Below are 10,519 nucleotides of genomic sequence, written 5' to 3'. Positions count from 1 at the left end.
AAGTTCCTTTTAAAACATCTGAAGAAAGTCTGGCTCCTTAGAAGTAAAATATAAAGAAATAAGGGGTGGCTCAAGACATTTGAACAGTACTGTATATCATTCATGATTTCAATGTATATAACAAACACATCCTTCAATTAACCTTACTGTTAGAAATAGTCTGGCCTTGTTGATCACCAACTCCTACCAATCTCCTTTACCTATTCACAGTGGGCGTTCCCACATGGAAATCGGCTTGTATTTGATTGGTGGAGGAGCTTCCCGCACCTGTGACTGCTGTTTGTCAGACTGCCTGCGTTCAGCAAAGGAACGAGGTCAAAACGGAGTGACGATTTTAAAACAAAGTATTTAAAAAAAAATAAAATAAAAAATCACGGTGAGTAAAAATGAAAGGGATGGCTTATAAACATGTACGTCCATAAATAAGTTAACTGCGACTTTCATTGAATTCAACATCATTAATGTATTTTTTGAATTAGCTTTGATGGTGGTGATTTGGTTATCTAACATTGGTTGGTTTGTAAAAGCATTAACAAGCAGCTGTTTTCTCCTGACCACCTACGTAATACCTAATGGAAAAAAAACATGTTTAATAAATGCACTTAACCTGTTTTAATACAGTTCTTCTTGGCGTTTGAAGCAATTAGGCTACCCATCTTCTCTCGCCTCTCCACAGAAGGGCGTTCCCTACTGTGGGGGGAAAATGAGTTGAATTTTAATTGGTGGAAACACCTGCACCTGGGACAGCTGTTCGTGATACACACTGCTGAGTATGTCCGAGCACGCGGCAGGATCACGTCAGAGGATTTGTTTAACAGCGACGTTTTAAAAGCAAAAGGTGAGTTAAATTAATGATTTCTTTTGTTTGTTTTTCACATAATGTAGTGTCCCGTTACAGTGCCTCTCTCTTTCATCAAGCTGCCTTTTGTGACGAAGAGTTAGTCTGACGTGTTAACGGCAAGCTGTTGGCAGCTTACTTTGGTCGCTTAGTTGCCAAGTGCGACTCTGGAAATTGTCAGAGTGGCTTTTCGCTTGTGACAACTTTTATATTCGACGGCTGAATGACCTTATGCCACTACCAGGTAAGCATTATAGTTAATTGCCGTTAGATCTGTTACATCTTCCGCTTTTTTCTTTCTTTTAAATGAGAAATACTCCGCTTTTGCCTACTGATATTTGGTGTTGTTTGTTAGTGAGTTAGTTGGATAATTAAGGACAATATTTTATACATGAAGCAAAGGTTAATTGGATAGAATTTCTTTGATATTTTGCTGACTCACCAATTGACCCTCTCTCTCTCATATATGGAATTATATTTTCCATCAGGTCTGAGTTGTCTGCTGCTGGACACTTCCATCATCTCTGGATTAGAGACAAACAGATGGAGGGAGTGCTGATTTTTAAATCGGCTTCTCTTCCCAACTGTTCACCTCCAGACTCGTCTTCTCTTCCTCTGTCAGCGCCTTCTGTGCCTCCTGCCATGCATGTTACAACTGTATCTCCAGTACCCCCTCCGCCTCCCCCACCACCCCCACCGCCACCTCCCCCACCTGTCCATTCCTCTTCTTTCGGGTCTCGCAACATTCAGAGACGTTCCATGAAAAAGCTGAACTGGGATACTATTCCCAGCCAGCGTGTCCTGGGCAAACTGAATGTGTGGACATCTAGTCGGCCCCAGAGGGACCTGGTGCTTGATATTCGGAGCATGGAGGAATTGTTCAGTCACGTAGACAAACGGGCCTCACTGTGCACTTCAACAAACCTGAAGAAATGTGATGGCACGGATCACCTTCCACAGGAGCCTCAGGTAAAGGGTTCATTGTACCTGATGCAGATGCTCTAAATTATTATGGCCACAAAACACAGAAGGAACAAGCAAGGGAAGTGATTAACAGACATGGGAAGTAATTTTAGAAAAGTTCCAGCTAATCAAGTCCTGAGGGCAGAAGTGAAACTGTTCTGAAAGCATTTCAGCTTCCTCCAAAACTATTTTGCCTTGTATAGATTATCCACTTTTCCTCTTATCTGAATATGTATTTTGTTTTTACATTTGTGTGTGACGTTGTTGTCTTTAGGTCACAATTCTCGACTCCAAAAGAAGTATGAATATCGGAATCTTCCTGAGGCATTTTAAGAGGTAATGATGCTGCTGAAGTGTAGCGACACATGATACCAGTGATGAAAAGAACAGCTTAAAAGTAAAAGAACATGATTAAAATGGCAGTGAAAGAGCACTGCAGTGCACCATTTGAAGACGATAACACAAGAACTAAATTGTCTTTTAAATTGAGTAACTACAGGAAGCGGTGGTCGGGGCAGTGCTTTTAACATCAAACGCAGTCAGAAATGCGGATCTTGACGCATGAGTCACTTCCGCTATGCTAATCATCTTCCAGCTGACAAGCTCTTTATCTTAGTTAACCATATGTAAATAAATGGAAATAAAATTTAACCTTCAATGAAAGGTGTTAGCACTAACAGTAAGGGCAATGCCTTTTTAAAAACTTTTATGACACACTTTAATATCTAAATTAGAGGGAAGCATACTGCAAAGTAAGTGAGGCTCAACAGAGATGATGGAACATGCTCGATGTGTTTGCTATGAGGGATTATCATCGTATTTGCCTTCACACAGTTCCTCTTTAACAACTCCTCATTAAGTTTCTGGTCTGTGTTGCTGGGTGAGCTGTGTCATTGTGTGACAGCTGATTTTTTTTTTTTTTGGGGCCCTCTGAGCAGTGATGAGTTGCCTTTTGTTTTTGCACATGTACCTTTGTTTCTGAAATGATCACTCTGGCTAGCAGTAGGTGTCGGTTTGCTTCATATCAAGATGGTTGTCACCTTCAGTCCAAAGTTCAATTGGCTCTCACTTTGAATAACAAATTACCGCTCAATGTCTGTCGGCAGCTAAATGCTGTAATGTCGTCAGCGTTACCATCTCAGTCAAATTAAAAGGGTTTCTGCTTTTGTCTGGTAGTGACTTCATAAAGCTATTTGTATGTTGTCATTTACTGCTATTGCACGTATACTATTAAGCTCGCTGTAAAATCAGAAATTTGTCACATACATCCTTTTGACTACAAATCTTCCTGAATTCACAGTTTTAGTATTTCTATCAGTTATGGTCTACTGTTAGGACCTGAAGTATTTGAACAATTTTTATTTTTACTCCTAAATTGTGCATAAAAAAAAATGTTTGTATGGATGGAAGTGAATCATCCAAAATGGCATCAAACATGAATGCATTATCTTTGTCAAACTCTTGAATTTAAGCTAAAAGTGTGCACTTTGCTCACATCCTTAGTGCTTTATTTATTATTCTTCTTCTTTCCTTCTCATTGGTTTTTAGTTTCAGTTGGTTTCCAGACTGGGGAGTTTGGTTAAGTTTTTCTATGGTTTAAAAATGTTTAGCTTTTGTTAGTTTCACTGTTAGTATTTTATTTCCCAAGATTTAGGAAAATTAGTTACAGGTATTATAATGCAGACTGTCAAAGGCAGATGATTCTCAGTGTCAGACATCCAGTCTTGTCCCCCCAAAACCTTAGTCTTTATATTTGAACTACATTGTTGGCTATTTATTTATTTGTTTATTTTTTCAGTTTTAGTTTTTAAAACCTTAATGATGTGACGAGGCTAAAGCTGTCCAAATATTTATGGGCCTAACTGTGTCTCTTGGTTACACTTGAAGGGTTTACAACCAGTGCTACTGTAGAAGAAACTTCTCACCAGCAGTGTGGATAACTGAGGGAAGAGAGTCTTTGTGGCTTTCACGTTGTCTTGAAATAAATGTAAACTGGTGGCAGCATGGAAAATGGAAAACTGCGATAACTCTACAGCACTGTATTAATAGGTCACGCCGATATGGCGAGAACTGAGTCAGATAATCTTCTTGTCACTGCTGTCTTTTTGTCTCCCTCCACAGGCCTGTGACAGAAATTGTGCAGGACATTTATCAAGGGAACTGGCTCCGGTTTGGAAATGGGAAGTTGAAAGAGCTTTGTAAGCTGCTGCCAGAGGAAAGTGAGGTAACAGCAGCTCCCACCATTGCTTCCCTCTTTTGTTTTGTTTTTTTTAGCTTTGGTCATCTGTGCATAATATTAACTTAATGATTATTTAAAGTATTTTTACATAAGTACTGCCAGACTGAGTAGCCTTCTGAAATATAAATGTTTTTCTTTGAGGCAGTTAATTTTATTAAAATATAATTTCGTGACAGTGTGTTCAAAACCTTTTGTCTTGTAATATCTCCAACTGGCATGAATATTATCCTTGTTTACTGACACTCGTGTGATTGCACAGGTCAAACTGCTGATGTCGTTCAGTGGAAACCTTTCTGTTTTGGCTGAGGCTGACAAGTTTATGGTCCAGCTGGTCAAAGTACCAGGGTGCGTATGGAGTTTTCTAAAGCAGGGTTTTCAGTATTTATTTATTTTTGTCCTTTTTGGGGTGGTGTAACTCATACATTTGTGAAATATTTGACTGCATATTAAAGAAATGTTGCTTGAGATCTCAGATAAGCTTTGTTTGAAATATTTAACAATTTGCCACATACCAGCTCTTTGATTCATAGTCGTGCTGACAGTTTGAACATAAAGTGGATTGTTTGTGTTTTGTATGATGTCGTTTTATAATTCTGCTAATTTTTCCATATGTCTAATTTTGAAGAGTTCCCTTTAAAATGTTTCTCCACACTCAATAATGGGTTTAGAAAAACAAACTTACAACAGCTAATGCAGTTATTTGTTTCTTGGCTTTAGCTATGAGGAACGGTTGAAAATGATGGTGCTAAGGGAGGAATTTTTTCCTCTAATGGAGGAGGTGAAGAACTCAGTTGGCGTCATGTCCAAAGCAGCTAATGGTAATACTTTACACACATCCATTGAGCTGACTTATCAAGTTCTACTAGAATTACACAACCTGTCTATTTTGATGGTTAAATTAAGTTTTCTTCCCCATTATTTTCTCAGAACTGTTGGACTGTGATGACCTCCACTCGGTCATTCGGCTGGTATTAAAAGCCGGGAACTACATGAACGCTGTTGGTATTTTTCTACACTGTTACACATTTAAGCTGTGTGTGTGTGTGTGTGTGTGTGTGTGTGTGTATATATAAGTATGTTTATTTATTTATTTTTCCCCAGGTCTTCATAGCTATTTTACTTATTGTTCATTTATTATTTAGGGTGGTTACAATTCCAATGTTATCGGCTTTAGGATGACCTCTCTGCTTAAGCTGGCAGACACGAAGGCCAACAAGCCAGGCATGAACCTCATGCACTATGTTGCCAAGGTGAGGAGGATCCTGGAAATGGAGGGATTCGCATTTTGATTAAATCACAATGAATGAATTTTGGGAAGATCTTTTGCTTATCTAAAAAGCCTTTAACTCTCACTAGTCAGCCCAGTTGACTGATGTTCTGTCATCCTCAGATCTAAACAGTTATTTAACAGATTTATCCCGCAGCATTATTTTTGTTTCTTACTCCTTATCTCTCACCCACAGCAAGCAGAATACATTGATTCTGAGTTACTGACCTTTCCCAACCAGCTTGAACATATTGGGATGGCATCAAGGTGGTTATCACTTCATATCCTGTCATTTCATTGTCAGTTTAATTGCTGTCACATCGTTTGTTTATAGAAAATCGGTGAATAGTTCTGCAGTGACGATGTCACTTTTTTTTCCACAAATGTGCAAATGCTACCAAAGGATTTGTAAAGAGGAGGTCATCTCAGATTTTGAGAGGGAAGTCAAGAAGATCAAAGAAGTGAAATTGTACAGCAGCAGACATCCTGGCCTCATACAACAAATGGAGACGTTTTTAATTGTAAAGATTTCTCTTCTTATTTTACTTTTTTAAATGGCTCAATTTAAGATTGACTATTTTGTAATGTATAAAATCTCTGAATAACTTCTTAGAGGGCTGAGGCCAAGCTTGCAGAAGTGGAGTCCTCTCTCCAGGAGTTAAAATCTGTGAGCAATGCTGTTGCTGAATATTTCTGTGAAGACCCATCTACCTTTAAATTAGAGGAGTGCTGCTCTATTTTTCACTCATTTTGCAAGAGGTTTGACACAGCTGTGCAGGTAAGAATGTAATTTTGTGCAATAAAATATTAACCAATGAAGATTCATCAGGGCAATAAATAAAACTTTGGTTTTAAAGGTGTATTGTAATTTTCAAATTTTAAACCTGAGGGTTTAATGTTGAACTTTGAATTGCCTTGACATGCAAAATTGTGCTCTTGCACTCTTTGCATTAAGCTGCTGAGTTGTATCTTCCGAAATATACCCTCTCTTCACTGCTTTAGGAAAACAGAGAGCGAGAGGAAGCAGAGCGGCGGCACAAGCGGAAGGAGAGCATGCGTATAGCACCCAAACGCCGATCCACAGCATCAGGACCCAATGGTGAGTCGTCAAGCCTGGAGTCGGCCCTGCACAACTTTCTGTCTACAGTCCCAGAAGGTTTGGCCAGATGCAGAAAGAATGCACTGCCCCCAATCGAAGGGTCACCCTCGGAGTGCTCTTCCCGGACTGATTCATCAGTAGAAACATCTGAGCAAAGTCCCCGTTCTAACCAAGATGGTCATAAGAAACCATTCCAAGCACAAAAAGAGGATAAAGACATGACAAAACTGGAAAACAAAGAAGCCGAGAAGATGGAAAAGATCTCTCTGAATGTGCTTTCCTACCAAAAAAACACAAAAAGCCTCAACTGTGAGAGAGGTTCAGGTACTCCTTGTCGTTTGCAGAGAGAGCAAGACACACTTGCTACTCCAAAAACACCTCGGCCTAGGACCAGAGACTACTTCTTTGCCAGCAATGGGGATGTGAGCTCCCCGTGGACTATCCTGAGCCCTTTTACTTACACTCAGAAAACCAGCCCCCAGAGAAACAGACCAGCCCACCAACGCAGGCTGTCATCCACATATGGTGGCGACAACCTTGATGATGGTGTGTGGAAGAGCGATGAGGGCAATGATGCACCCAAATCTGTCAGTGAGACGTCTCCATCTAGGGGTTCTGGTTTTCTTCCTGAATGCCCCAATCGGAGAGGTTTGTCGCAGGGTACCACCTACAGGTCTCATTCTGTTGATGAAGCTGTGCAGTCCCCTCCATCTGGCTTCCAACTGGGAGACCTGCTGCAGAAACACTCATCTCAAAGGTCATTCTCCTCTGGCTCAAGGACGGAAAGTGTAACAAAAGAGGTAACTGGAATTAGTAAGGCTGGGAATAATGCAGAAGGGCAGGTGAGCACGTCTGGATTTATATCCTTCTTCAGGCGTATTGGAGGCAGAAGCAAACCCAGTGATTTGGAAGAGCAAAATTTCAAAGGTTCAAGTACTTAATATAAGAATTTTTTTTTTTTTTTTTTTGGAGATGGAAACCAAGCTTTGCCTTTTTTGTTAAAAACTGTCTGTCTTTTTTATGTTATGGTTTTACCCTTCAGTGGAAACAAGGCAAACATGGACTTGCTTTGAACTGAAGGTTTTGATTTTTGAGACTAACCACATTCAAAAATCGCAACAGGTTCCTCACTTTTTTTGTCCTTTTTGTATGAAATAAAGGCTGACATTCTACCTTTTAAATTTTTATCTGTAATATTGGCTGTACTCAAATGGTAAATAACTTTTCAAATTAAATTGTTGTCTCATATGCTATTGTTGTGACTTTCTTGGATGTCTGACTGAGGGTAACTTCATCTTGGTGATACCTGCTCAGTTTCCAGTTAGCCTTTGACCTCATCTATTATTTCTTTAGTCCTTTTTACTTAATGAGTAAGCCTTGGATTTGAGGTATATCAATTATGCTTTTAGTTCACACAGTAGTCAGGGGCTCCTCCAGAACTGTTTCATAGGGTAGGCCATTTTTTGGGCCACTAAAAATACTGGGGTCGCACACCACAAACAGAATTTCCAGTTTTATTGTTCCATTTTCAAATATAGGTTACTTGGAAAAAATTGGCAAAAGGAGAAAGTAAAGAGTTGTATGCTCAGATAATTTCATAGTAAAGTTTATATTACTGAAAATTGGTACGGATTTTGAAATCCATGATTGTTTTAATTCTTTGACTCCCAATCGTCACTTTAATGATTCTCAGCAGAGCTGAGCAGAAGCAGCTTACCTCCATTCTGGGAGACTGAATCTCAACTTAAAAGCCAACTTCTTTAGAAAAGACATGAGTATTCGATCATGTAAGAGTGTGAGCTGTTGCCCGTCTCTACGTTGGCCCTGAGATGAACCAGCTTTTCTGCAACCTTATTATCATATTAAAAACATAGGACGGTCTTGCCTGGGGGCCCTACTCCTGACTGTAGTAACTAAAATGAGCCTTTGCTGAGGACAGATTGCTGTTGAGCTCCTCATGCTGTCCTGGTGTCTCTGCTCAGCAGTAGATAAGATTTTGGATAAAAAGAGGCATTCAGTGCTGTTGCTTGGGTTACAGGGTTTGTTTACAGCCATTTTGAGCTCACAGTATAATAATGCATCCTGGAACAAACTGCTTCATACAAGCTCCTTTCTGACTGTTCTTTGGCCTCCCACATCCATCCCTCCCACCAGCAAGTGCTCCGTGTGGACATTTGCAGTTGCCTGGCATTTCAAATTAAAGGGTAGAGTGAATATGGAGTTTTGGAAAGATTTGGACTACTTGGTCTGACAAACTTGTGGCTATAAGCATGTAAAAAGCTCTTTTTGTCAGAGGTGCTTACTTTCAGAGCATAGGCTACTACATTAAGTGGAGATGAAATTAAAGGAGTGGTACATAAGCAGCAACTGGCCTGTCTGATGTAAAACTAGCGCTCCAGTGTACAATCGGACCATTGTGATAGACTGTTGAGCACAGTGAGTCTGTCTCATGTGAGTCAACTCCCTAGGACAAGAGGTGACCTGCTGTCTTAGCCAAGCTGCACTCTCACCAGGGCCATGCTAATGAAGTGTTCGGAGTTTAGTGTGTCCCAGTGAAAGATGAGAAAGGAGGTGGGGAGGGGGAAACTTGGACTGAGAAGTGAGAGAGGGAGGGAGACTTTCAACTTGTTTTGTGATGAAGCATTTAAGCAGAGAGGAACATTTGAGAGGAGAGAGGGAGTCATTGTCTTCATAACACAGAAAACTAAAAGGGAATGTAGAGGACAACCAAGGAACACAAGACTTCCAGCAAATAAGGTGACCACCCTGGATGTTTGTTTTGTTAAATGTGGGGACTGGAGTTTGGACCAAAAAGGTAGATAAACACTAAACATATTAATATAATGTATTACAACATAATAGGAAAGTGATTTTAGTCTGTGGACAGGTGTTGTTTTAATATATTCTGCTGAAAATTGTTTGTGTGTCTAGTGTAGTAATAGTTAGAGGAGTTAGACTGTTTGCAAAGTGCTCCATTTAGATTTGAGGTTGGACAGGAAAACCACGAAGAATCCACTCGTGATAAACTCAAGCGTGTTTTCAGAACAGCACATTAGACTTTAAGCTTTAATGTGACTTCAAGTCAGGGATCCTCTGTGATGCACCTCTGCTTTACAGGGGGAAAGGAATGGTTAAGCTTTTCGGCTCTCGTGTCTAACCACGGGGAAACAGGACTGTGTTTCTGGTTGAAGACCATTCCTCAGCCTCCGTGGATATGACCACATACGTGTACATTTTAATGCGGTGCTAAACTGATGTGAAGTTACTCTGACAGGTTATTATGGTCCATTCAGATTTTTTAAAACTCAGATTAATAAAATTAACTGGACTCGCGTGGAGGTACTGTCGGTAGACGGTCAACGTAAACGCATTCTTAAAGGATTTAACACGGTCAGCCACCTTGGTTGTATTGTTGTTCCGCTATAATTGGCAAATTTAAGGCAAATTGCAAGCGTGTGAAAGAAGCAATAGATATGACCCCGACGTGATTTGAACACGCAACCTTCTGATCTGGAGTCAGACGCGCTACCGTTGCGCCACGAGGTCTCTGCGATGGCCAGCCAGACACCAGTGCTCATGTGGCTGTGTGTCGACGGTTATGTCTGCGCATTTTATTTCCCTGTCTATCCGTGCCGAACGTTTATCTCATTAATCACTGAGAAATAGTTTCTTTATTGAAAGTTTCAGCGTGCTTCTCACATACCAAAATCATCACACGTGTTTTACTTTGTAAATACTTTCGAACCAAAAGTATTTACACCATAGCTGTTCTGATTTTACCAAAATTTGAGATCTCATGTAAGATACTTTGTCGGTTTATAGTCTTTTGGTTTTTTGGGGTTTTTTTTTTGCACAGCATGTACGTCCACCATATAAAACAATTCATCGATATCCATATTAAATATGAACGCGTTGCAGGGTCCAAATCTTTCAGTAGATGGCGCAATTTATCCGAGGTTAATCATAGGGTGCCAAGCCACAGAGGAATGCACAAAATAAAAGTTTTAAAATTCATGCTTTTGACAAAACTAATGCAATCTACGGTGAAGTGCACGTGACATATTGTGTTGTTGAACTCTACACAATCTAAAGGAGTGGGTGAATCGCTCAAAC

The 10,519-nt window shown here is 40.1% G+C and overlaps 1 protein-coding gene and 1 non-coding gene across 3 annotated transcripts; one reads left to right on the top strand and one right to left on the bottom strand.

Annotated features, from left to right (window-relative positions):
• The first annotated feature begins 268 nt into the window (after positions 1-268).
• On the top strand, positions 269-7,385 carry fhdc3 (FH2 domain containing 3). Of its 2 annotated transcripts, XM_005746579.1 has the most exons (14): positions 269-376; positions 677-838; positions 919-1,082; positions 1,327-1,807; positions 2,076-2,137; positions 3,923-4,025; positions 4,300-4,385; positions 4,758-4,858; positions 4,968-5,038; positions 5,183-5,290; positions 5,504-5,574; positions 5,711-5,828; positions 5,921-6,085; positions 6,310-7,385. In XM_005746579.1, the coding sequence occupies exons 4-14, from the start codon at positions 1,382-1,384 to the stop codon at positions 7,345-7,347; spliced, it is 2,349 nt and encodes a 782-aa protein (XP_005746636.1). In that variant the 5' UTR covers positions 269-376; positions 677-838; positions 919-1,082; positions 1,327-1,381; the 3' UTR covers positions 7,348-7,385. The 2 variants fall into 2 exon arrangements, with proteins under 2 accessions (XP_005746636.1, XP_013769701.1); XM_013914247.1 differs by lacking the exon at positions 269-376 and having other exon boundaries at positions 655-838.
• Positions 7,386-9,880: 2,495 nt separating this feature from the next.
• trnaw-cca (transfer RNA tryptophan (anticodon CCA)) lies at positions 9,881-9,952 on the bottom strand. The gene has a single exon. It is a non-coding gene; the product is annotated as a tRNA-Trp (tRNA).
• Between the last annotated feature and the right edge of the window lie 567 nt (positions 9,953-10,519).

Source organism: Pundamilia nyererei, unplaced genomic scaffold (genome assembly GCF_000239375.1).
Source record: "Pundamilia nyererei isolate P.nyererei 1_Seehausen unplaced genomic scaffold, PunNye1.0 scaffold00180, whole genome shotgun sequence".
Classification (NCBI taxonomy): domain Eukaryota; kingdom Metazoa; phylum Chordata; class Actinopteri; order Cichliformes; family Cichlidae; genus Pundamilia; species Pundamilia nyererei.
The sequence above is the reverse complement of the archived record's forward strand: the minus strand, read 5'-3'. Positions and strand labels throughout refer to the sequence as shown.

Bases quoted from the DNA above. Each gene is read 5' to 3' on its own strand.
- fhdc3 (XM_005746579.1), top strand. From the start codon at position 1,382: ATGGAGGGAGTGCTGATTTTTAAATCGGCTTCTCTTCCCAACTGTTCA. The intron at 4,386-4,757 runs GTGCGTATGGAG...TCTTGGCTTTAG, and splicing joins CAGCTGGTCAAAGTACCAGG to CTATGAGGAACGGTTGAAAA. The intron at 5,575-5,710 runs GTGGTTATCACT...ATGCTACCAAAG, and splicing joins CATATTGGGATGGCATCAAG to GATTTGTAAAGAGGAGGTCA.